At 58.4% G+C, this 25,894-nt stretch overlaps 2 protein-coding genes across 6 annotated transcripts; one reads left to right on the forward strand and one right to left on the reverse strand.

Annotated features, from left to right (window-relative positions):
- Positions 1–292: 292 nt before the first annotated feature.
- TMEM132A (transmembrane protein 132A) lies at positions 293–12,717 on the forward strand. Of its 5 annotated transcripts, none has more exons than XM_067037339.1 (11): positions 293–313; positions 3,163–3,377; positions 3,574–3,792; positions 4,555–4,886; positions 6,552–6,701; positions 7,749–7,947; positions 8,032–8,175; positions 9,250–9,452; positions 10,211–10,487; positions 10,824–11,015; positions 11,433–12,717. In XM_067037339.1, the coding sequence occupies exons 4-11, from the start codon at positions 4,807–4,809 to the stop codon at positions 12,471–12,473; spliced, it is 2,286 nt and encodes a 761-aa protein (XP_066893440.1). In that variant the 5' UTR covers positions 293–313; positions 3,163–3,377; positions 3,574–3,792; positions 4,555–4,806; the 3' UTR covers positions 12,474–12,717. The 5 variants fall into 5 exon arrangements, with proteins under 5 accessions (XP_066893440.1, XP_058926413.1, XP_058926414.1 ...); XM_059070430.2 differs by lacking the exon at positions 293–313 and adding an exon at positions 326–721; XM_059070431.2 differs by lacking the exon at positions 293–313 and adding an exon at positions 326–721 and having other exon boundaries at positions 7,752–7,947.
- Positions 12,557–24,627, reverse strand: SLC15A3 (solute carrier family 15 member 3). Its single transcript, XM_059070469.2, has 8 exons — positions 24,070–24,627; positions 20,644–20,933; positions 18,614–18,761; positions 17,036–17,146; positions 16,141–16,309; positions 14,316–14,474; positions 13,410–13,565; positions 12,557–12,930 (listed from the first exon to the last, which is right to left on the reverse strand). The coding sequence occupies exons 1-8, from the start codon at positions 24,625–24,627 to the stop codon at positions 12,776–12,778; spliced, it is 1,746 nt and encodes a 581-aa protein (XP_058926452.1). The 3' UTR covers positions 12,557–12,775.
- Between the last annotated feature and the right edge of the window lie 1,267 nt (positions 24,628–25,894).

Here is a 25,894-nt window from a genome sequence, read left to right on the forward strand (position 1 = left end):
GGGTGGAGAGGGGATGAAAAGGGCCAGTAAGGGCCAGGTGACAACTGCTCTGACAGAGGAAGAGCCCCAGATGCAGGCAGCCCCATCCCTGGGAGAAGCCTGTGGGTCCATGAAGAGGGAGGGCTGCTCTCCCCCACCCCTCCGCAACGTCCCCCCCCACCCCGAATTCTGGTTCTGGTTCAAGTGTCAGATGCCTTTATAGGAGAGCTGCTTGTGGGGTGGGGGTGAGGCAGCGGAGGTGCTTTTTCCTCATTGGTCAGGAGCTTCCGAAAGGGAGCGAACCGAACACGTCGTCGTGTCCCTTTTGGCAAAGGCAAGTCAGTCCCCGGGGAAGTGGCCTTCTGCCCGACCTCCTGCACAGGGGCGCTTGGGGCTTCGGCATCCGTAGGGCACTAGGACCCGGCGGGGCTGAGGGGCAGCCCGTGAGCCGCGTTCGCTCCCTCCCACCCTCCTGCTCCAGCTCTAGCTCCCGCTCCATTGTCTGGGAACAGCAGCCGCGGGGCGGGCGGGCCCGCGGATTGGCGGGCGGCGGGGACCCAGCCGGCCCGGTCGGGCCGGGAGATGCCGGGAGGATCGGGGCCACCTGAGCCGCCCGCCTAGTCCCGGCCTTGCGTGGGAAGGATGAACGTCTGGATGGCGGGGCGCGTGGCAGCGGCTCCCCGGGGGCCCTGCGGCCCCTGGCTCTGCCTGCTGGTGGCCCTCGCCCTGGACTTCGTGAGAGGTCAGCGGGAGGGGCGGGGCGGGGCGGGGCGGGGCGGGGGGCAGCCGGGCCCGAGCAGAGGCCGAGCGCGAGGGATGCTCGGCAGCCGGGAACCCGCGAGTTGTGGGACTAAACCCCGAGGTGGGTCGCCCCGCAGCGTGCCCTGAGGGTTGGAGAGGTCTTACGCCTGGGATCTGGCGCCCAGCCTCGCGCCTCTATGGCTTTCCTCACTTGCATAACCCTGGCAACTTCTTCCTGACCCAAGGCCAGCGGGGTCCCCGGGCTCTCACCGTCCTCCCCCCATCCTCGCCGTGTCCCCGCACCTCCCACGAGTTTCCCCTCCAGTCGCGACGTCTAACCTGGCTGCCCCCTGCCCCGCACGCACCAGCTCACTAATCTGCGGTACAGAGAGCTGTAGCCCCGTGGCTCCTGGCCTCCTCCCCGCAACCATCAACCCAGCCCCCACGGAACGGGAAGCAGCCCCTTTGCCCAGGACCTGCGAGATCCGCAGCCGCCTTCCCCCTGCCCCAAGGAGCTCTTTGCCCTTGGAATTACTTCGTCGGTGCCTTCCTGAGTATGGGGACCACGGGAGGAAGGGGCAGCGCCTCCCCTGTGCCCCTGCGTGGGATGCAGACTGCCCTTGTCGGGGGCTGAGGCTGCTAGGTGGATGATGCCACAGAGAGCGAGGCATTCTCTGCCCCCTCCCCCCACCAGGGAGCTGAGCTCTTGAGTGATGCGAGTCCGTGGGTGTCAGGCCACAGAGCATCTTGTAATTATCCAGGCAGTGGAGTATGGAGTAGGAGAAGGACCAGAAGCCAGGGTCTGCCCCCAGGGAGCCATAGTCACTCACCTGTTACACTTGGGGGTCGGGGGGCGCGGGGAGTGGAGCTTCTCAGCCACATGCTCCTTGCTGGGGAGGGTCCAGAAGGAGGTTGAAACCATCAAGTCCTCCAGCCCAGCAGTGGGGCTGAGAGCGAACTGGCTCTAGGGCTGCTTTCAGCCACCTGCTCCCCTCCCCAGGGGACCCAGCAGGAGCCCTAATAGCCCCTCACACAGAGAGAAGAGGAAAGCCTTGTCACATCTATTATGCAGCAGCAATAATCCCTCCTCCAGACAGCGCACCATAGTTTACAAAGCCCTCCCCAGTCCACCGTGTCACTAAATGCTCGCTCGTTCTACAGGTGAGGAGACTGAGGCTCCAGGATGTTAAATGACTGACCCAAGCCTAAGCGGGGAAGAGTTAGGACGTAAACACAGGTCTCCAGGCTCCCAGAACATCCTCTCCAGGAACGGGGGATGCTGGGACGAGTAAGACAAGGCCCCCAGCCGACAGACAGGAAGATAACTAATTCAGGGGTGCAGAAGACTGAGGGGACTGGTGGGAGGGCAAGCAACCAAGGGGGGCTTCCTTAAGGAGGTGACAATGACTCTTGACCGCGAAGGAGGAGGGAGATGCTGCCCAGCAGAGGGGGAGAGACCCACACTCTAGGGAATGAAGCCCACAGGGTGCACGGTGGAAGGCAGCACAGGGTGGAGAGAAGTGGAGGGTGGAGAGGCAGGGTGTGTAATGGTTGGTACCTGGGCTGTGACTCCCAGCTCCACCACGTTCCTGCTGTGGGACCCCAGACAAGTCCCTGAACCTCTCAGCTTCATTTTCTACAACCATAAAATGGGATTAATATTAATAGAACCTAGTTATCAGAGCTATTACAAAACCCGAAAGAGTTAATACATGTAAAGTATTTAAAATAGTACCCAACATATAGCTTGCTGTCAAAAAATGTTAACTATTATTTTCAGGGCTAACTAATAGTCAGTTGATACAAACCAAATATGGTCTTAGAGGTCCTTTGCCCTTCTGACTGTTGGTTAAATACTTTGGCTCTCTCCCCAAGCTTATGGTCCTAGACTTGCATTCCAATACCCAGTTGGGATGGGGTAGAAGGGAGCAAGTTCGGGGAAACCAGTGCAGGGTTGCCATGGTGATGATGCAGAGGGAGGGGGGGGGTGGATGCCCAGCCAAGTCTGGCCAAGGACCCCAGGGGATGAGAAAGGGTCTCTACTTCTACAAAGCTCACCTCATCACCATCTTTTACTACATAGACCCTGTCTGGGGAGGTCTGTACCCCACAAATGCCTTGGTGTCAGAGGCAGGTAGGTAGGGGGCAGGAATGGGGGAGGAGGAGACATTGAGAAGGTTTTGCTGGTCTGTGGAAGGCAGAAGAAGGAATGACTTAGAAGCTGGCAGTCAGTCCTGCATGTAGGTTCAAATCCTGGTCTCAGTTACCTCATCTGTGAAATGGGGAGACTCTTCCCACCCCCACCGACACCCTGGGAGGAGGGGACACTTACAACCCTTTTCTTCCTCCATCGCCCACCACTGCTGTGCCCCGGGACAAAGCTGAGTTCAGCCCCTGCCTGCTCTAAAGCTGTCACCATCCCTCCCCCTTCTCCCTCTTCAGTGGACTGTGACCAGGACCCCCTGGACCCAGTCTACCTGCCGGCGGCCCTGGAGCTCCTGGATACCCCCGAGCACTTCCGTGTGCAGCAGGTGGGCCGCTATCCACCTGCCAACTCCTCTCTGGGCTCCAGATCTGAGACCTTTCTGCTCCTGCAGCCCTGGCCCAGGGCCCAGCCACTTCTCCGGGCCTCCTACCCACCCTTCGCCACTCAGCAGGTAAGGAGGGGCCGCCAGAGTCTCCTGGGCTAACCGGACTAACAGAGCCAAGGTCTGCTGTGTGTGGCTCAGCCCTAGCTGTGCTCCCCATTTTCCAGAGGGGGAAAAGGAGGTTCATAAAGGCTCTCTCCTGCCAGCCTGAGTTTTTGCTTCTCTCCACCCCTTGCTTTGTTGAGCAGCCCCGTTCTCCCTCCAGGTGGTCCCTCCTCGGGTCACTGAGCCACACCAACGGCCAGTCCCGTGGGACGTGCGGGCCGTGTCAGTGGAAGTGGCTGTGACTCCAGCGGAGCCCCACGCCCGCGTCCTCTTCCACCTCAAAGGGCAGGATTGGCCCCCGGGGCCTGGCAGCCTGCCCTGTGCGCGGCTCTACGCCACACACCCCGCAGGCACTGCTCACCGAGCCTGCCGGCTCCAGGTGAGTGGGAGGGGCCCCGCCTGGGCTGGCCCTGCTGCTGTGTCCGCCAGAGCGTGGTCCCGGAGTAGGGAAGAAAGGGCTCACCACTCCTGGGAGGTTTGGAGGTCATGGACCACCTGACCCCATTCCCGCTCTGCTGGCTTTCACGGGTCCCTCTTATTTAGGGCCCCTTAAGGAGTTCAGTCCATTGTACGTGACTTTGGGCAAGTAACATAACCTCTCTGAGGCTCAGTTTCCTCATCAGTAAAATGGGACAGTAACAATTTTTTACCTCATATTGAGTTGGAATAAAAATAAATGAGATGGGTGCAAGAATAGCTTTTGGCACAATGCCTGGCACAAGAGCAGTCCTTCAGTGAGTGTTTGTATTATTGTTAGCATTACTTTTATTATTGCAATCTCTGCTCTTTTGCAGTCTAGCGCAGGATTCCACTGGAGAGAGGTGTTCTGTGGGCTGTGGGATTCTGAGAAGCCTGGAGATTCTGGGCGGTCGTCAGGGCGGTCCTGGAGCAGGATTAGGGGCAGGAGTTGGGGTTGGTTCCCTCTGGAATGAGACTGTTCCCAAAGGTGGAAGAACGGCCGGCGGGCGCGTTCTGAGACGTGGCCTCGGTCGCGTTGCCGGTTGGCTGTGTGTCACGTGGCGTGCGCCTGTGGCCCGCGCCGGCCCTGCTCCCGTGGACCCCTGCAGCTCTGGGTTTCCCGCCCTGGGTGCTGGGACTCCCCTCCCCCGCCACGCTGACCATGGCCGTTGTGTCTTTGCAGCCATCCCTGGGCGCCTGTGTAGTGGAGCTGGAGTTCCCCTCCCACTGGTTCTCCCAGGGCTCGCCCACGCGGGCCGAGCTGGCCTACACACTGGAGCCGGCAGCCGAGGGCCCTGGGGGCTGCGGCCCCGGCGGGGAGGGGGGTCCGGGGGAACAGGCCCTCTCAGTGGGCGACGTGGAGCTGCGCCCCGCGGACCCCCCGCAGTACCGAGAGGTGCCCCTGGATGAGGCGGTGACTCTGCGGGTGCCTGACATGCCCGTGCGGCCCGGCCAGCTCTTCAGTGCCACCCTCCTGCTTCAACACAATTTCACAGCTGGCGTCCTGACCCTGCGGTGAGCACCGGGCCCCTGGGGGCGGGTGAGAGGCCGGAACCTCTGCAGGAAGACTGCGCAGGTACCTCTTCCTCTTGGGGTCTTTAGTGGAATCCTTGACCTCTGCAAAACAGGGGTCCGCCATCCCCCACTCCAGGCCAAGCACTGGGACTGCCCTGGCAGCAGGCAGGACCCGGCGATTGGGCACGACCCTGAACTTGGATTCAGAAGGAGGAAGCTCCCCTCCCCTGGCACTTCCCCGAGACTCCTTTGTCCAGTGGGCTAACGTTGCCCACGGGGCAGTTGCCCCTCCAAGGAGGGGAAACGGGAGAGGGCTTCAAAACTGGACAGTGCAGTGCCTGGGAGCTAATGCCCGGATGCCCGGCAGAGGTATTTGCCCTATAGTCCCGCTCATCTGCGTCTTTTCCCTCTCACCGCACTCACCATGGGTCCTTAGCCTTTGGACAGAGCTGGCTCCTCCCCATAGGAAGGCCCTCCTTTTGTGTCCCTTTCTTCAGGAAGTGCCCCACCCCCAGCTGTCCCCCACCCCAATCTTTTTTTTTTTCTTTAATTAATTAATTTATTTATTTATTTTTGGCTGCGTCGGGTCGTTGTTGCTGAGCGCCGGCTTTCTCTAGTTGCGGCGAGCCGGGGCTACTCTTTGTTGCGGTGCACGGGCTTCAGTAGTTGTGGCACGCGGGCTCGGTAGTTGTGGCACGCGGGCTCGGTAGTTGTGGCTCACGGGGCTCTGGAGCGCAGGCTCAGCAGTTGTGACACACGGGCTTAGTTGCTCCGTGGCATGCGGGATCTTCCCAGACCAGGGCTCGAACCCGTGTCCCCGCATTGGCAGGCGGATTCTCAACCACTGCGCCACCAGGGAAGTTCCCCCAACCCCAGTCTTACTACTGCCAAGGATTTGCAGAGCGTGACTTGCCTATCCCATAATCGGGTCTGTGTGTGTCCCACCCCTGTGTCTCACAGGTGCCCGTCCTATCTCCCTGTCTCTCACGCCCTCCTCTCTCACTCGTATCATCGTTAGATCTCCCTAGACACTTAAAATAGGCCAAGCCCTGTGGCTCCACTCTGGACTTTCAGAAAAGAGCAAGGCCCCGTCCCCCTCTGGCACTAAGGGACCCCTAGTGGTAGGGAAGGGGACTGGATGGGCATGGACTGGATTCTATGCTCTGATGAAGGAACCAAGTGCTGCAGGGGCTGGGGTGGGGCGGGTCGAGGCAGGGGAAATTCATGCTGCCGCAGGGGGAGCTTTCTAAAGGAAATGGTATCTGTGTTGCTGGAGGCTTGAAGAATGAGCAGGTGAAGAAAGGAAGGGCAGACCAGGCTGAAGGCACAGTTTGAGCAAAGGCTTAGAGGCATGACAGGCATTGTGCTTGTGGACTTTGGGTGCAGCTAAAGCTAAGAGTGTGTGGAGAGATGTCACAGCCAAAGAAGAAACTGGACCGGACCCCGGAGGGCCTCGGATGCCTTGACCTTGTGGGCGGTGGGGAGTCATAAGTGGTCTTTGAATGGGGGAGAGCTGTGTGGCAGGACCTGCAATGAGATGAGGTCCTTCTGGGTCAGGGGATGGCGAGGAGGAGGTTCGGACTAGAGTCCCTTATCTTCCCGCTCTGATCCAGTCCACACTTCAGCACCCCCCCTGACAAACTGGACCTGTGTCCCCTTCCCCAGGATCAAAGTAAAGAAGGGGCTGCAGGTGACAGCTGCCCGCCCAGTCCAGCCAGCCCTCTGGACTGCCAAGCTGGACCGATTCAAGGGCTCCAAGCACCATACCACGCTCATCACCTGCCACCAGGACAGGCCCGCGGGGCCAGACTCCAGGTGGGTACTTCCCTCCCACCAGGGGTAGCGCGGGGAGGGATGGTACTAGAGTGCTAGTGGGCAGATTTAGGGGGCCCGAGGGGAGGGGGCTGCCGGCCCCCGTATTCCCTTGTAGGCAGGCACAAGAGCAGACTCCTTCGAGGAAGCAGCACAAAGCAGAAAAATCTTCTGTTCATTCAGCGGCTCTTTATCCGTCCCCAGGTACGTGCCAGGTACAGTGAGTGTCTGTGGGCCTTATTCCAGGTGATGACAATCTATCCTGGCCACCCAGTCACAACCCTCACTGCTGCCACCCTGCCTCCCACCACCAGCAAATGGGTCCCTTTTACCCGGCCATTAATATTCCCCCAAAAGCCCAGTTGCCGTTCTTAACACTTATGAACCCTTCTTATTCATGCCCTGAGCCTGGGTCAAGGCCATGCGCTTTGTAGCCCCTGTCTGAACCCTAGTTCTGACACTTTTTGGATAAATAACTCGGGCAAGCTAGTTAAGCATGCCCCTGCCCTACCCCACCAGAGCCTCTGTTTCCTCACTTGTGAAATGGGGATAATGATTGCATCCCTTAGGGTTTGTGAAAATAAGGTACCACCCAGCAAGCGTCTAGGCTGGTTCCTGGCACATAGTCGGTGCTTGATCAAAGGAAACCGTGAGGTTCAAGTGCCGCTTCTAGGACTGGGAAGTGAGTCTTCCTACTTGGTAGAAATTGACATTGTGCTTCGTGCCATGTCAATGGCTGTGGAAGACAGAGGCCTGAGTGCAGGGGGCCCAGGAAGGCTGGAGAGCCGGCAAGCATTCTAGGGGTGGGTAAAGGGGCTCCATGGATCTTGAGCGAATCAGAACTTGGCCTCTGGAGCCAGGATGCTTGGGTTTAATCCCAGCCCTACCACTTTTCGCTGTGTGGCCTTGGGCGAGTTACATAACCCCCAGACCTCAGTTTCCTCATCTGTAAAATGGGGATAATCGTAGGACCTACCTCACGAATACAGGAAGTGCTCACAGCAGTGCCTGGCCGCTCTCAAGCACTCAGATTCTCTCTCTTCTGGCCAGCAGCCCCCTTGAACTGTCCGAGTTCCTGTGGGTGGACTTTTTGGTGGAGAATGACACTAGTGGGGGCGTGGCAGTCACTCGCCCTGTCACATGGCAGCTGGAGTACCCAGGCCAGGCCCCCGAAGCAGAGAAGGACAAAATGGTGTGGGAGATCCTGGTGTCGGAGCGGGACATAAGAGCCCTCGTCCCACTGGCCAAGGTAAGGGGTCCCCAGCTCTTCCCAGCCAGGCTGGGGGCCAAGTGAGGTGAAGAGCTTGGGGCTGAGCTCCTCCTGCACCCCCAGGCTGAGGAGCTGGTGAACACGGCGCCGTTGACTGGAGTGCCACGGCACATCCCTGTGCGCCTCGTCACCGTGGACAGTGGCGGAGCTCTGGTGGAGGTGACAGAGCACGTCGGCTGCGAGTCAGCCAACACACAGGTCCTGCAGGTGAGTGGCACGTATGCATTTGTGCGCGCGTGGTGCACACAGCGTTCCTCCTTCCCCACCCAGGTCCCCAAGAGAACAGCTTCTTCTTGACACCAGTAACCTCATGAGGGGAACCACAGCTTTGGTCCCACCAACTCTCTCCAGAGTCAAGTGGGAGCTGTGCAACCCCCAAAGCCCCAACTTAGGCACTTTCACGTTCTTACTGCACTGGCAAATGAACTGACGTGGGAGAGTTAAGAGCATGTACTTTATGGTGGGAACGTTTTCATTTGAAACCCGTCTTTGTTATCAGCTAGCTGTGTGATCGTGGACAAGTCTCAACCTCTCTGAGCCTCCGTTTCCTAAGCTTTAAAATGGGAATCTATTCTAGGGATGTTGTAAGAATTAAAAGCACTCTAAGACAGCATCCAGCAGAGAGCAGGGGCTGAACAACAGCAGCTGCTGCCGTTATAACCATAATACAATATAATCGTCATCGAATGGTAAAAGTAATGACAACTATTATTATTGGAGCCTCATAATGACCCATGAGGTTACAAAAAAGGCAGGGCAACATTCCCCATTTTGAATTCCCCTAAGAGGGGAAGCCCAGAGCCTGCATTTCCTAAATTCTGGCCTCCTGAGTGGAGGTGTCTTTGGATACCTGTGCCAGCACTTTTCCTCTGTGTAAGTGGTTCCTACCTCAGGGTTCACGGATGGATAGGTCTGCCTTGCCCTCAGCCTCTGCCTACCCACTCGTACCTGGTGGCTCCAGCACCAAAGCCAGAGGCCAGCACTAACGAGGAGCCAGAGTTGTGGATTCAAACCCTCCTCTGCCAGGAGAAGGATTTTGTCCTGTGCAAATAGCCAGTTCCCCCAACTGAGCCCCAGGTGAACACAGGAAGGGCCGTTCCTGCCGGGGGAATGGATCTTGGCTGCATGGGGAAATCTTAATCTGAGGACATGCATTACAGAAAAATACAGAATGAATTTCAACCGTACCCCTTTCTTATGGTGTGGGGGTCAAGAGATGCCCCCCGGTCCATGCCTGTCCCGGGTGGCTGAGCCCACCCCCTGTCCTCTGCCCTCCCACAGGTGTCCGAGGCCTGTGACGCTGTGTTTGTGGCTGGCAAGGAGAGCCGGGGTGCTCGGGGGGTGCGGGTGGACTTCTGGTGGCGCCGGCTGCGGGCCTCGCTGCGGCTGACCGTGTGGGCCCCGCTGCTGCCCCTTCGCATCGAACTCACCGACACCACCCTCGAGCAGGTCCGAGGCTGGAGGGTACCTGGCCCCGCGGAAGGGTAGGTGGAGCCCTGGGGAAGCTGGCAGGCCTTGGCGAAGTCGCTCTGGGACTGAGGGTGCAGGGGACACAGCCCTAAGCCCGAGCCGGGGTCTGAAAAAACTGCCCCATTGCCTGCGGTTCCTTCTCCCCCCGCCTGCACATCACCCAGCTTCCGACCGCTCTTTGTGACTGCCGACCTCCAGTCCTCTCCTCCTTCCCTGCCTTATTTCTCTATAGTACGTATCACTTTCTAACGTGCCACGTGATCTGATTAATCTTGTTTGTGGTCTGAGTACCCTCCACCCTCCTCCGCTAGAATGCAAGCCCTTGAGGGAAGGGATTTTGTCTATTGTGTTCCCTGCCGTGTCCTCAAAGCCTAAGATGGCACTTAGTACGTAAATATTGAGGGGATCCCACCAGAGCCCGAGGACGAGGTGGCCTCAGGCCTCTGGAATCTGACCTCCCAGGCCCTCCAGAGAGTGGGCACCGTGGGTCTCCCCCATAAGAGAGGGTCTCGGCACGCATAACCAGAGTTCCAGTTAGGAGTAAGAGGAGGGCGAGAGCGGCTTGATGCATAGGCAAAGGCACCAGTCAGGAATGGGACTGGGGCGCGGCGCCTGCAGGTGGAAGGACCTGACCACGGAGGTGCGGCCGCGAGCGGGGCTGGGGGAACGTGCGCCCACTAGGAGCCGGGGGCTTCCCTTGGGCGGGGCCCTCGGCCGGCTAGGGGCGGGGCCCGCGCTGACGCCCCGCCCCCGGGCCGTCGCTCCCCCGCAGGGTGCTGGGGCCCGAGGCGGCAGAGGCGGAGGAGGCCGAGCGGCGCGTCCGCGGCTGCCGCCTGCAGTACCAGCGCGCCGGCGTGCGCTTCCTCGTCCCTTTCGCGGCCCACCCACTGGACGGCGGCCGCCGCCTCACCCACCTGCTCGGCCCGGACTGGCTGCTGGACGTGTCCCACCTCGTGGCGCCGCACGCCCGCGTGCAGGACCCGAGCGTAGCCTCGCTGGAGGGAGGCCGCGTTCTGGTGGGCCGGGAGCCCGGCGTCACCTCCATCGAGGTGAGCAGACGACCCGAAAAGGGTGTAGGCGACTCCCATGATGTTAATGGGCAGGTGTGAAGAGTGTCGGAAGGCCCAGGGTGTACCCACCCGGGGGGGTGGGGGTGGGGATTGGGTCAGAATAGGGCGGCCCGCGTAACGGGGGATGTCCTCAAAGTATGAAGTGCTGGGGTTGGGTATGTGGGAGCCAGGTCTTGAGGTGCCAAGGTGGGGAAAGCAGCCTGTGCAGATGCTGTGAGCACAAACCAGATCCCTTTGTGAGGGTGCTGGGCTCTCAGAGGGCGGAGGCTGTCTGTGTACGAGGCCCCCCCACTTCCAACTCCCTCTCACCCTCAGGTGCGCTCCCCGCTGTCTGACTCCATCCTGGGGGAGCAGGTGCTGGCTGTGACGGATGACAAGGTCTCCGTGCTGGAGCTGCGGGTGCAGCCAGTGATGGGCATCTCACTTGCCCTAAGCCGGGGCACTGCCCACCCCGGGGAGGTCACAGCCACGTGCTGGGCACAGTCAGCCCTTCCTGCCCCAAAGCAGGTGACAGCTGGGGGATCAGGGGGATGAGGTCAACATCTCCAGCTGGGGGTTGATAACAGGGGAATGGGAGGTACCTCCACCCTTCACCTTAGGGTTTTCAGGATGAGGACTGGCTCCCTGTAAGGTAGTGAGCTCTCTGCGGCTGGAGGTAATCAAGCAGTGGCTGGCTGGAGTGTGGCAGTGGGAGGTTATTAGATGGCTGTAACCGAGGACCCTCCCGATGACTCAGACCCCGGGGCTGAGTAGAAGACAGGTGATTGACACATGTCCCCTCTCTCCCTGTGTTCTGTCCCTCTGCCTGTGTCTGTTTTCTCTCTGGTCTCTCCTCCTCCGTGTGGCCTGTCTCTGTGGGAGTGGTCTCTGTGTGCATGCGTGCGTGCCCTCGCGTGTCTCTGCCTGTGTCTGTGTGCCCGACAGGAGGTGGCCCTCTCCCTGTGGCTGTCCTTCTCTGACCACACCCTGGCCCCCGCTGAGCTCTACAACCACCGTGACCTGGGATTGTCCGTCTCGGCCGAGGAGCCTGGAGCTGTGCTGCCAGCCTATGAGCGGGGTGCCCAACTCGGGGTGGTGGTGAGTGGGGCGGGCGTCAAGGGCCTGCCCCTGCATGTGGCTCTGCACCCGCCTGAGCCCTGCCGCCGGGGCCGCCACCGTGTGCCCCTGGCCTCTGGCACCGCCTGGCTAGGGCTGTCCCCCACTCCCACCCCAGCCCCTGCCCTCCCATCCAGCCCAGCTCGGAGCCCACCGGCCCCAGAGGCCAGCGTGGGTGGGGAACGGCGGGCGGCAGGTAGTGTGCAGGGCGGCGGGGACGTGAGGCGCAAGTTTGAGCAGGCAGAGGAGGAGGCCGGGAAGGAGAAGGCAGAGGCTAGGGAGGAGGAGGAGGAAGAGGAGGAGATGGTCCCCGCCCCTCAGCGGGTCACCGAACTAGAGCTGGGCATGTACGCCCTGCTGGGCATCTTCTGCCTGGCCATCCTCATCTTCCTGGTCAATGGTGTGGTCTTCATGCTGCGCTACCAGCTCAAGGAGCCCCCCGACAGCGCTGCCGACCCTGCCGCCCCCCAGCCCCACAACTGGGTCTGGCTGGGCACTGACCAGGAGGACCTGAGCCGCCAGCTGGACCGGCAGTCCCCTGGCCTGCCCAAGGGGGAGGGGGGCTGCCCCTGCGAGAGTGGGGGAGGAGGGGAGGCCCTGACCCCGGCCCAGGCCCCTGCTGGGGGCACCACCAGCTCCTCGAACACCCTGGCCAGGAAGGAAGCCGGGGGGCGGCGGAAGCGAGTAGAGTTTGTGACGTTTGCGCCAGCACCCCCAGCCCAGCTGCCCGAGGAGCCCGTGGGGGCCCCTGCCGTGCAATCCATCCTGGTGGCAGGCGAGGAGGACATCCGCTGGGTGTGTGAGGACATGGGGCTGAAGGACCCCGAGGAGCTGCGCAGCTACATGGAGCGGATCCGGGGCAGCTCCTGACCCTCCCCAGCCCGCCTGGCCCGGCGCCATCGGCCTCCAGCCTGGGCAGCCTCCTGCCCGTCCTCTGGTGCTTGTTGATGCGAATCCCCTGCCTGGTCCCTCTCAAGGACTCCCAGCCAGGCCCCCTCTGCCCCGCCCCTTGTCATGGACCGCGGTCGGTCGCGAGGAAGGGCTCATGGCCCTTATTTATGAGAACCATTTCATCCTAATGTTGGGTACAGAATAAACTGAGAAGGAAACCCCAGCTGGGCCTGCGGCTGTCTGTTGGGGGAGAGAAGCCGGGGGGGCAGTGGGGGCCATGTTCAGCCACTGTCCCTCCTGGGACAGCTTTGGGAGGCTGGGCCCTGGGCCACCCTCTCATAGCGACCAGCGATCCCGATATACAGCAAGGCTGTGGCAGCCTGAATGCCGGCCAGCAGGAAGAAATAGAGGTCCATCCGGCATTTGTTGATGTTCCCTGGGGAAAGGAGGGGTTGGCATTCAGGTCAGGGCAGGGCTCCCCCAGTGCTGGCAGCTGAAGCCAAAGTGGGCAGTGGGTGGGGTCTGAAAACACAGGGCAGATAGCCCCCTGGCATCGGGCTGCCCTAGGCGTCTCCCGTGGCGTCTGCAATGCCCTGGTAGCTTGCTGTTCTTTCAGGGGCTTAAAACCTAAGTACCACAGAGGAAGGTGACCCTTGGCCAGAATGGCAGGGTTCCGGGAGCAGGAGGGTGCCTTGGGGGTCTGCTGAGTTCACTGATTCCTTTTGCACGGTTAGGGTACCTGGGGCTCAGGACAGGACCGTGCTGTGGCGCTGGGCCAGGTTTGGGCGAGAGCCCTGTTCTGAGTCTAGCGTGCCATTTGCATCTGCCTGGGGTCAAAGCACTTGGCAGTGGCCATCACCTTTCCAAGTCGCCCTCCACCCATGTCCCCGTCCCGGGGGGGCCCCCCACACTCACCGAAATCCTCTGGGCAGTGCAGCCAGCCCCCCGGCAGTGACAGTAGCGCCACCAGGCTGGAGCCTAGCAGGGAGCCCACCCCAGACAGGCAGAAGAAGATACCCATCATGGCGCCCTGCATGGAACGCGGGGCCTCTGAGTACGCAAACTCCAGGCCTGCGGAGGGAGGAAGGACGACCCAAGGGGCTGGTGGAGGAGCAGAGCCTGCTGGGCCACAGCCCTCCCCTCCCCCAGCCAAGCCTCCCTCCTGGCTTCCCTGGGTGCCCTGCGCATCCCCCCCAACACCTCCACCCGGAAGCTCCCACACTGCCCTGTCCCCCCTCTTCCCCGTCCTCCTGGGTCTCCCACTTCAGCGTCAGAAGCCCCGTCCTCATCCTCTCTCTCTCACCCTCTGCCCACCTTCAGTATCATCGTCACATCACTTTGATTCAACCTCAGAGATCTCCCAGGGTCTCCCCCGCCCCTTTGCCTCTGCCCTGGGCCACAGGAACAAAGGGAAGACAGAGAGGACCCCCTTTGCCCGGAGGCCTTGGGGAGGGCCTCATGGAGGAGGGGGCAGTTAGACTGGGAATTGAAGGGGAAATGGGAGTTCACTTCCAGCCCGGGAAATGGGAACAGCAAGCGCAGAGTTACAGAGGGTGGGGAACACGGCACCAGGGGGACGGTGAGGGAAGGTGGTATGGGAAGTGTCTTATTCACCTCTAATCCCCGCTGCCTATCGCAGGGCCCGGCACAGACCAGTGCTGATAAGTCCCCACGGGGTGACTGCAGCCCCGCTCAGAAAGCCCTGCCTTCTCCTCCATGCAGACAAGCTCCAGAGCCTGTGCCCATGGAGCCCTCTGACTTTGAGGCAACACCAGGCAGAGCCCATCACCCATGCGAGAGCAGGGGAGGGGTCCAGGATACCTGGGATGCTGGCAAAAATCTCACTGATCCCGATGAGCAGGTACTGAGGGGTCTGCCACCAGATGGACAGTGGTGCTGCATAATATGTGTTCTGCCCAATCTGCTGGGACACCGTCTGGTTGTGACTGATGTACTCTAAACGCTCCATCTCCAGGACTCCTGGTGGTAGGGGAGAGGGGCTACAGTCAGGCCCACTGTAGGCAGCTTAGCCCATGACAGGGCTTGGCATGTAGTGGGTATTCACGAAGTAGCCAGTCATTGACTAGGCAGCATGTAAGGAAAAGAACACTGGCCCTCCCTCTCTTCCCTTTTTGCCTTGGCTGCTAGGAAGCTCAGAACTAGGTTTTGCACTCAATAACCGTACCAGCTCTCATTCATTGAGAGCCTGTTACAGGCGAGGCATTTAATATGCGTTCTTGTAAGTAAGAAAGAGAAATTTAGGTTAAGCAATCAGTCCTGAGTCACACAGCTGATAAGCCACTGGGGCTGTATTTGCACCCCAGCGTGTCTGGTTTCAAAGCCAGCCCCATTCCCATGATATCACGTGACTCCTCTACTGCAGCATCAAGTATTACAATAGCATTTCTAACTTGGCTTTCAAGTTTCGTTTATCTCCTTCACCTTCATTGCTTAGGAGACAGCTGTGCTCTAGTGGGATGAACACCAGATATGGAATTAGGTGACTTGGGTTCCAATCCTGGTCCTGCCACTGGCTAGCTGTGTGATCTTGGGCCAACCACTTAACCTCTCTGAGACCCAGCTCCCTTATGCAAGAAGTAGGAATAAAGATCCTAGGATTATTGTGAGGATGAAATAGGACAAAATGCACTAAAGCATGTAGCTGAAAAAAAAATCTAGTTTGGTTTTCATACTTGCAACACAATACTACTTACTGAGCTTTAATTCCTCTGGCTCCTACATGTGTTCCAGGCATGGTGCTGGGTGCTTTACCTACGTCATCTTGTTTAATCCTCACAACACTCCTGCTAGACCACATTCCATGAGGGTAGAGCCTGGCCTCTGCACAGGGTCTGAATGAATCACTCTCCCCATTTTAAAGATGAAGCTCAAAGACACTAAGTAACTTTAGGATCATTAAGTCACAAAGAAGCAAGGCTTCTTTACCAGAGCTGCTTTCTTATGAGGGGCTTCAAATCCTTTTGAAATGGAAGAGGGAAGAGAATAAATAATAGATACTTTTGGAAAAATGTCCCCCAACTGCTAAATGGCTGTGTGTCTTTGGAAAATGCATTCAACACATTTTTTGAGCACCCATGTGCATTTTTTTTTCTTTTTTTTTTTTTTTTTTTTTTTTGCGGTACGCGGGCCTCTCACTGTCGTGGCCTCTCCCGTTGCGGAGCACAGGCTCCGGACGCGCAGGCCCAGCGGCCATGGCTCATGGGCCCAGCTGCTCCGCGGCACGTGGGATCCTCCCGGACCAGGGCACGAACCCGTGCCCCCTGCATTAGCAGGCAGACTCCCAACCACTGCGCCACCAGGGAAGCCCCCCCATGTGCATTATTCATAGCAGGGAATAAAAAAGAAAAATATCCCCTGCCTTCAGAAAGCTTACATCCCACTGGGGAAAAATCTTTTTTCCTCTCTTGGCCTGAGTTTCCTCATCAAAACGAGGGGAGGCTGGACTCAAGGAGGAGGGTCTCTTTCAGCTCACATCTTCCAGAAGCCAAGACTGGCACCCACGGGTGGAGGGTGTACTTGGCCCAGGCCCACAGCTTCAGCATCAGCCCCTGGTGGAGCCAGCCTCCCCCCAGCCCCAGACAAAGGCCAGCCCCCACCCCAAGGCCCTCCACTCAGGCCGACATACCTGCCACAATGACCGAGGTGAAACCAAAGAACATCCCCAGCGCCATCTTCTGCAGAGCCGAGGGAAGCAGCTTGCAGCGCAGCAGTAAAGGATCGAGCAGGTGGTCCTTCACGGGCACCAGGATCAGCAACACCACGACGTTGGCCAGGAGGAGCCAGGCTTCTGGGATCTGGGAAAGAAGGAACCAGGAGAGGTGGGCTAGCAGAGCAGAAGGAACTCTGGGCTGGAGTCCGGAGACCTGGACTCCATCCAGACTGTCCCTGCGTGACCCAGAGTCAGTCCTTTCCCCTCCCCTGACTACACACTCCTTGGCTGTGTAACTAGGGGATGGATTAGATCAGGGATGGCAAATAGGTTCCTTCAACTTCTGTCAGTTGGTAGTGGCTGCCTGGAATGTTCATGGGCTCAGCATGGAAGAATGCCGTGATCGATTAGTGATGTCTGCCATGGGCAAGGAAGGGAGGTCTAGTAGCAGATATGTCATTTATCTGCCAGCTCTGAAGATCTCTGATTTTAAGAGTCTCTGAAATGCCGAGGAACTGGTTTGGAAAGTCCTGGTGAAAGGCAGAGATCTGAGCATCCAGGAATCCCACAGAGGGAGGGAGCAAGGTAGAGTTGAGAATGCCCCGAATGTGCCTGATCTGAGGGCCTGGCGCAAACTGGGCAGTGAGGCCCGCTTCAGAGCAGCAGTGGGTGGGAGTGAAGCTGACCTGAAGTCTTGTATGCACTGGAGCCTTTTGGCAGGATGTCTGGGCCTCCAGGTGCGTTTCCTGTATCCCGAGGATGCCCTGCCGCTGGGGGACGGGAGTGTGGCGGCAGCTTCATTTCCTCCTTTTCTTAGAGGAAGCCCCCAGCCCGGCCTGAAGTGGGGGCTGATCACATGTGTGTCTCTCACCTTGTAGCCACTGCCCTGGGCCCTCAGGGCCGCAGATCTGTTGGAAGGGCAGTCTGGGAAGATGTTCGGGATTTGGAGGTGAAGGCCTTGTAGGACGTAGGTGGACTGCATCTGCCGAGAGAGCTGGAGGTGAGGCTGGAACAGAGCTGGCCGCCTCCCCTCCATCCCAGGATGCTCCCAGCTCCAAGGCAGGCATTCCTCCGCGGTAGCACAGGGCAGCCGGCCAGTTGTCCCCTCGCCCAGTTTCAGGGGGAAAGTGACCTTCCCACCCTCCTCCCTCCCCGGGAGTTTCCTTTGCTCTGTTCCCAGGCCTGAGCACTGTGCGTGCAGCTTTGCTCCAGAGCCCAGGCCCAGCTGGTCTGGCGCACATTCTTGTCTCCAGGGCCTGGCACTGAGTAAGCGTGGATAAATATTTGTTGACGGGGGTGGGGGTGGGGGGGGGTGGAGGAGATAATGCATGGCTGTCCCCGCAGGGAGCGCTCATCTGACACTGAGGCCAAGCTGAGCCCCACAGGTTGACACAGCTGGGGACTGCGTAGGCACTGACCCACCAGAGTGGCCCTGGACAGCAGCAGGAGCAGGCTCCAGGGGTCCCCGCCATACCGGCCGTTACCCCATTAGTTGCTGTACGAGGGAGGGGGCTCTGGGAGAATCCTGCAGGCGGGCCTGGGGCCAGAGGAGGGCACTTGGGTTGCTCAGCGCAGCAGCTGTTTGCTGGCTGGCATGGAAGGATGTCAGGATTCTGACAACTGGTACGACTAGGGATCAACCATGGACACACATGTCCCATCATAGACACCTTCTGCCTCTGTGCCGCCCCCAAGTAGCAGGCTGGCCCCGCACGACCCTCACCCTCTGCAGCTCGCAACAAGGCTCCCGCAGAGCACATGTGGGAGGCAGTGACCCTGTGGACTGGGGATTAGAGGCTGGGGTTAGGCTACAGCCCGCCCCCCGCACACCCGCACACACATTCACTGCAGCAACCTTCCCCCTTGGGGAGCGGGCGGGAAGCAGCGGGTTTCAAACCTGGCTGGGTATCAGCATCATCTGAGAAGTTTATTACACTAGAGACTCCTCCAGCAATTCTCTTTCAGTAGCCTGCGGTGGGACCTGGGAATCTGTATTTTTTAAAGCTCTGCAGGGGATTCTGAGGCGCGCCCAGGGCGGGGAACCACTGTTGCAAAGCACTCGAGGGACTGAGCTTGCCCCTAACTTGCTGTGGGGCCTCGGGCAACCGACACACCTTCTCTGGGCCTCCGCTGCCAAGTCGGAGAATCTGAATGCTGCAGAACTGTTAGAGCCTCTAGTCTAACAGGAAACTGAGGCCCGGAGAGATGGGGTGACTTATTCAGTCGCTGGGCCTCAGAGCCGTCTCCAGAGCTCCTTGTTCTCTACCACCCAGAGAGTAATTATTGGGACGGCTTAGCGCCAGGCGCCACCCCAGCTGCTACGGGGCAGCAGTTCATTTTGTGAGCCCCTCCGCCTTCCCACATACCCTGAGCATCTACCGTGAGAGACGAGACCTGTGAGGGGCCCGGGGAGCCAGTCCCCCCAGAGCGAAAGGGCAGGGGTGCTGACCTGGAAGTATACCATCCAGTAGGGCACCAAGGTCACCATGACGGGCAAGATCTTCACCAGCACCTGGAAGTTGGCGATGTCCTCTTGGGGGGAAGGGCCAGGCTGGGGAGACCTCTGGTCAGGCAGCAGCTGGGCGCCCGGAGGATCTCTGAGGGGCCGTAGAGGCAGCAGATAAAATGGCTGCTACCGTCACCACCACCATGGCCGCCTTCCCACCTCCCCAACTTTAATCCCACTCCCCTGTCACCAGCTATCACAGACATCATCTCGGAAATCGCCACCCTCACGCCCTCCACTCCACCGTCGGCATCCTTTTCGCCGTCCTCGCCATCATCACCGTCACCAAAGCCATCCCCCCCCCCCCGTGGAGCCCTCATTCTATCACCATTATTTTTTCAGCGCTGGCACTGCCACTGTCAATACTATCACTGTCCTCCCCGTGGCAGAGCTGGCGATCAAGAGCCACTCTATCCTAGAGGTGTGGCCTCTCGGGTCCTGGGGGAAGTAAGACCAGAGGCTGTGGCGAGCAGTCTTGGGGGAGTTTTTGGCTCGCAGTGTGGATGTGCCATGGGAACCAGGGAAGCCCCAGTCCGTGCCTGACTCAGAGAGAGAGGCCGTCACAATTTGAGCCACCCCAGTTCCCCCAGCGCGGTCTCCAAGTCCATCCTCCTCAACAGGCAACATGGGAGCCCTCTCCCTACAGAACAAGGGATGGAGAGGTAGGGGTGGAGGGAACATTATTAGGAGACAAGAAAGATCAACCTTTACCCTTTACCCTTTGCCCTTTGTCCCGAGAGGCTTCGAATCCCTACTTGCCCAAGAGCCTTGCCTCATCCTTTGAGATTCCAACAGGGACGATACCGGTGTGGTGTGACAGCCGCCATCAGCTTCTCCCCACCCACTGTGTAATGTTGCTCGTCCACTAACAGGTGGATTTTCGCCGCCCTGCCCTTGAATCTGACCTGGCCTGTGCCACCTGTACTGACCAACAGGATGAGGAGGAAGGGATGCTTTGGGACTCCAAACCTCCAAAAGGCCCTCAAGGGACCGACAGCTTCCACTTCTTGCCCTCTGGAACATTCCCTCTCGGAATGCTCCCTCCTCTTGCAGCCCAGACACCTTGCCGGGAGAGGCTCTGGCCACCTGGGGGGCAAGGCCACACGAAGGGGAGCCGAGGTGTCCTCGTTCACAGCCAACGTCGACTGCCAAGCCAGGAAAGTGAGCTGTCTTGGATGTTCTAGCCCTTTCAAGTCCTCAGTGACTGCAGCCCCCCGTGATATCATAAGAAGCAGAACTGTCCAGCTGAGCCCAGTTACCCACAGGATTTTGAGGGGTTAAAAAAAAAGGTGGTTGCTTAAGCCACTAAGTTCTGGGGTAGTTAGTTAGGCAGCAATGGACCATTCAAACAAAACCATACAGCAGTGCACCAGGTTGGGGGAAAGCGTGTTCTATACTTTTTCCGTCTAGATCCCACTGACAGGAGCTGTAACTGGGTCCAAGGTCTGGAGACGGGTTTGCTTAGCATAAGTAGTCAACTAACTCGGGGAAGAGAGGGGCAACAGGAAGCCATCGTGCACGTGCAAGGCCATTCGGAGCCTTCCTCCCTCGAATGCCAGCTAATGGGAAAGGGAGCCAGTTTGGCTGACATCTTAGCCTCTCTTATACTTAATACCCAGGTAGCATAGACTGCTATCCCAGCAACCTTCACTGGTAGATCATGTTCATAAGCACCACTCTACTGCCGTGGTTATCACCGTTGCCTGCGTTTATCTTCATTGTCGCCATAACACCATCATCCCTATCTTTACCACCACCATCACTGTCAAGACCACTAACGTCCTCATACTTTCTACAGTTAGTCCACTGCCAACACCACCACCATCACCCTGACCTCTATCAACATCCTCAATCATGGCGGGCAGCTCTAGCCCACCGGGGAGCTGGTCGTCATAAAGGGCTACCACTGGAGCTGGTCCAGAATGTCTTTAAACTGGATCACGTGGCCTCTTCCCCCAGAGCCCTCCCCTTACCTGGCAGAGCGTCGGTGCCACCGCCCGGGACAGCAGTTTTGGAGAGCAAGTCTGAGCATGGAGGACACTTGGCTGCCTGTGGGGGGCTTGGTAACGAAGCTGGGGGTGGCGAAGAGGAAGATGAAGAAGGCCAGGCCCACACAGCCCACGATGATGCTGTAGCCCAGCAGGAAGTTGACGTTCTGTTGGATAAAGGCCAGAACCAGCAACGACAGCACGGCACCCACATTAATGCTCCAGTAAAACCAGTTGAAGAAGCGGCGGTTGGCGTGGCGGCCAAGATCCATCACCTGCCGGGCGAGGGTGAGAGTGAAGGCCAGGGAGGTGTGAGGGCACCCTGCCGTGTGCCTGTACCCCCTCTCCCACAGAGACACTTCTTGGATCAGTGGGTGGGCGTTCTGGCACTTTCCTCCTCCTGATCACTAAATAGATGCTCAATAATATCTGTTGCATGAGTGAATAAGCCCTTCTCTTGGGAGTCATCGGTTAATGACCGGGACATTTTGACACAGCTGTTTCTTCCTGCCCTTGACACACACTGCCTTTTTATTGTCACTAAGTAGTACACACAACAGATGTCTCTGGTGCCACTTTGTTCATTTCTAGCTGATTTATCCCTTTGTCTTTGAGCCATTCATACTGTATGTCACCTTCATAGTCAAAAAAAAGCCAGTCAAGGTCTCAGGTCTGTTCTACATTATTAAATATGATTTGTGCATATTACTGTAAGAACAGTTCGAAGTCTAATTGAAAATTTCCTCTGCAGTTTGAAGATGCAAATGGAGTTTTCCACTGTGCTCCCACCGCAACTTTCCTCCCAGTCAGACAAAGTTGGCATAATCAGGGAAAGCAGCAGTGGTCCCAGACACGGCCCCAAGAGCGGGTTCTGGCCTGGTGAAAAAAAACATTGGGGCCCCCCAGCAAGGGCAGTAGGGCTGAAAATCTTTACCCAGGATTTGGATCAATCTGGAACAGCCAGGCCCCAGGCCCCCTTCCGGTCTGCTGGCTTGGATCAACTGCACTGGCTGCCCGTACCTCTCCTAGATCCTGGTCCCAGATTCTGACTCAGCAGGTCTGGGGCAGGGCCCGGGCATCTGTACTTTTCAAAAGCAGTGATGTCTGGAGGTCACCTCTCTAGATAAATGATTCTGTACCCCATCACCGTTTCAGTAACTCCCCAAATCCCAGAATCCATTATTCTCCTTCCACCCAGAGATCCATATATCCATTAGTTAAGATTTTATCAAGCTTTAATTTCTGTAGTTGCATTAGGAAAAAGGTAACTAGGTATTTTGTTCATTTTCCAAACGTAAAATTTTAGTCCACACAGGTGCGCTTAAAACTGCATCCCTTGGAGATTCTGAGGGGTCCTCTTGGGGATGAGGAGGGAGGGGCCTTTCCACTCACTGAGAATTTCTCACTCACTGAAAATCCTTGCTGTGGACTTTCAAGCAGAAAATTGAATAAGTCCCATTATGAGCAGGCATTCCATTTATTAATTGGATATAAATGAATATGACAGTTGCAACTCTAAGGGGAAGACCAGGCAGCCCATTCAGGATATAAATGAGCTCTTCCAAAAGGAGCAGCCACTTTGTCGAGAATGATGGATGGCCCTTTCTGAAAGCAGCAAGTGTGTTCAACACTCAGTTCCTGAGTGTGGCTGTCTGCCCGATGGTGCCACCCCCTCCCACCTGCACTCCCCATCTGACTGCCCCCCGAATTCTGCAGCAGCCCCCTCACTGTTCTGCTGTGCTCACTCATGCTACCCCCATGCACTCCCTACCCTGTAACCAGCGCCATGTTAAAGAACTCAGATCTAATCTAATGATGTCCATCCCTGCCTCAAATCATTTGAGTGTTTCTGAACTGTCCTAGGGATCAGGCCAGACCCCCAGGCAGCCTTCCAGCCTGGCCTGGCCCCACCCAGAGTGCATGCTACCCAACGGCCGAGCCTCTGAGAGACCAATTCTGCCACCAAGAGGAGGGACAGACAGGAGACAGTAGATGGCTGAGGCCCTCTGGAGGTCAATGAAGTCAAGGGCACCTGGGGGTGGAGTGGGATGTCAACGAAAGAGCAGAATTAAGGGAAGATGAGAGATTCCCACAGGCAGATATTGGGGGGCTCCTGGTCTGCAGGAAGGTCGGTGGTGGCTGAGAAATGGACAGGGCTGTCCTGGGGGCACTGAATCCCCCATCATCAAAGGAATCCAAGCAGGCTGGACGAGTCACTCCTTGGTGAGGACTCTGGAGGTTGTGTTGGATGCTGGATTGTGGATGCCAGCTGGATGCAATATTCCTTCCAAAATGTCCCCTTTCTGATTGTAATATATGCAATTAAAGAACATTTTTAAACAATTAGGAAAAAAGTACAACTAGTCCAGGGGCACCTGATCACACTACTGTCACAGTTTTTTCCAGTTTCCCCCTTTTGTGGACACCTGCTCTTTTCACACGGCTGTAATCATATTCTGTAGGCAATTTTGCATTGCTTTTGCTCATTAACACTGTATGTGGTTTTGTTCAAGTCGCGTTACCTTTTTTTGTTTTTCCAGTTCGCGGGCCCCTCACCGCTGTGGCCTCTCCCGCTGCGGAGCACAGGCTCCGGATGCGCAGGCTCAGCGGCCATGGCTCACGGGCCCAGCCGCTCCGCGGCACGTGGGATCCTCCCGGACCGGGGCACGAACCCGCGTCCCCCGCATCGGCAGGCGGACCCTCAACCACTGCGCCACCAGGGAAGCCCACGGTACATATTTTCAAAAATCACTGTGTAATAGCCCACCGAGTAGAGCTATCAAAACGTTGCCACGTTATGACACAGCATTCACTCATTGATTTAACGAATATCTGTTGAATTTCTCCTATGTGCCATGTTCTGTCCAAAAGGCTCAGAAGTTAAGATACTGGCCCAAGTGCCTCTGGCTGGTGGGCTGCAGAGCGAGGATCTGAACACGTGGCCTGACTCGACCTCTGGCACAGCGGGCGGGAAGAGGCTCCCGCCAGCCTCTAGATCCCTGCAACGCACAAAGAGGGGGCCCAAGGTGTGGGGCCTGAAGTGCAGCTACCCTTACCCTGCCCTCCGCCCTGCTCTCCGCGAGACCTCAGCCAGGCCGATAAAAGTCCTGAAACTTCAGTGTCCTACTCCGTAAAATGGACATAAAAATACTACCTACCTTCTAAGTAGTTAAGAGGATGAAATGAGTTAAAACACTGAAAGTGGCACAGAGTCAAAGGTCAACTATGCTTATCACTATTGTGGCCATCGTTTTTGTGGCAGGGGCCCGCACCCCCAAACCCCAAACCCCACCGCTTCTTTCAAATAAAGAAACTGGGCCCCGGAGAGGGGGTCACGCTGGCTGGCAGCCAGCCAGGGCCTCTTGACTCCGCCCCTGGCCTCCCGACGGGGCGGGCCCTCCTGCCACTCACCTGGTCGGCACCGAACGAGGTGAGGTTGCTCCTGACGGAGCTGGCGGCCAGGGCAAGCAGCAGCAACGCCGCGTAGAGGGTGGGGGCGCAGTAGGGGCTGGGCGAGGTGCGCAGGCAGTCGGGCGAGGGGCAGGCGGGCCCCAGCGGCAGGGAGAGCATCTCGCCGCAGAAGGAACTGCGGCCGTCGGGGAAGGCGGTGGCGGCCAGCAGGCCGGAGGCGGCCAGGTAGAGCAGCAGGCTGAGCGCGATGGCGCGGTGGCGGCCCAGGTATACGTCGGCCAGCCAGCCGCCCACGGGCGCCAGCAGGTAGGAGGCGCCCAGGAAGACCAGCGCGGCGCGGGACGCCTGCTCGCCCGCCCAGTGGAAGTCGGCGCTGTTCAGGTAGAGCACCAGGTTGCCCGCGACGCCGAAGAAGGCGGCGCGCTCCAGCATCTCCACGAGCAGCACCGCGGCCGCCGCCGCCCGCCACCACCGTCGGGGCTCGCGCGGCCTGCGCTCCAGCAGCGGCCGGCGATCCCCGGACTCTCGGGGCTCCACTGGGGCGCGCGGCCCGGGCATCCTGGGTCCCCGCTGCGCTTCTCGGCCCCGCACCCTGCCCCTCCCCCTCCTTTCCTGCGGGTCTCCCCGGTCGGTCGGCTTTTCTTAACCGTGGTCCCCCTCCCCCGGTGACACCTGGCCCACACTCCGGAGACGAGGGTCCTCCCACAGGGGTCCCCTCTGCACCCACCGCCCCGCTGCTTCCTCCACCTCCTCCCCTGCCCGTCCCTCTCCCCTCGGGCTCAGCCTCTGCCCAGCTCTCCGCTCCTTGAGAAACTCTAGGAGCCCCTAGCTTCCCCTTTCGCTGCTTCTGTGGCCAGGATGCGTCACATGGTGTCCTGGGGTGTTTAGGAGAAACGAAAGTCTGGGTCACAGCGACCCTGCCAGGCCAGCTTTCTAAAAACCTCCCTCTCCCCGCCCCCATTAGCCTCCCCGCCAGCTCTGCCTACTTTTCTGGAGGCTGGAGGAATGTTTTCCATCTTTCACGTTCGTTTGTCTCCTGGATCCCACGTCTACTGCATCCTGTTCCAATCACAGACCAAAGCCAGAGTGATAGGACCGGAAACGCCATATGCGTCATTTGGTTCTACCCGCCCACTTCGTGCACGCAGAGACTGAGGCCCAGTGGAGGCCGGGAAGGGAGGTCCGGGGATGACTGGTTCGTGGTGGCCGAACGAGGGGTAAACCACTGCTCGGGCTCCTGAGAGACACAGGAAGCCCTCAAATGCAATTCAGATTGTGCAAATGCGATCATGAGGAAGGAAGTGGGGGCATCTTCCAGAAGCTTGTGGCGCCATACAGGGCCCACAAGTAAGTCGAGATTGAGAGAGACTGACCTCAGACTAAATCAAAATCAGACCCTAGCCCTCCCCTCCTCAGAGCCCTGCGGTGCACTTGGATTAAGGGCCAGCCTTCACCCTGACCTAGAAGCCCCATGGCATCTCGTCCCTGCCCTCCTCCAACATCACGTTGGAGGACCTACTTTCTCTGTTCCTCTCACATGCTGAGCCCCTTCCTGCTTCAGGACCTTGGTCTCTGCTGTTACCTCTGCCAGAACTGCTTTTCCTCCACATCTTGCCATGGGTGGCCTTTTCTCTTTCTTTAGATTTCAGCTGGAATGTCTCCTCTTCATGGAGACCTTCCCTGGTATCCTATCTAAGCAGTTGCCTACTGGATTCTTAGCATCCTCTCTCTGTTTTAATGTCTTTGGAGCACATAATACTTGTTCAATTACCAGTTATCACCTCCAGTGGAATAGAAGTGTCATTGGATCAAGGAACTTGTTGAA

Source organism: Kogia breviceps, chromosome 7 (genome assembly GCF_026419965.1).
Source record: "Kogia breviceps isolate mKogBre1 chromosome 7, mKogBre1 haplotype 1, whole genome shotgun sequence".
In the NCBI taxonomy this organism is placed as follows: domain Eukaryota; kingdom Metazoa; phylum Chordata; class Mammalia; order Artiodactyla; family Physeteridae; genus Kogia; species Kogia breviceps.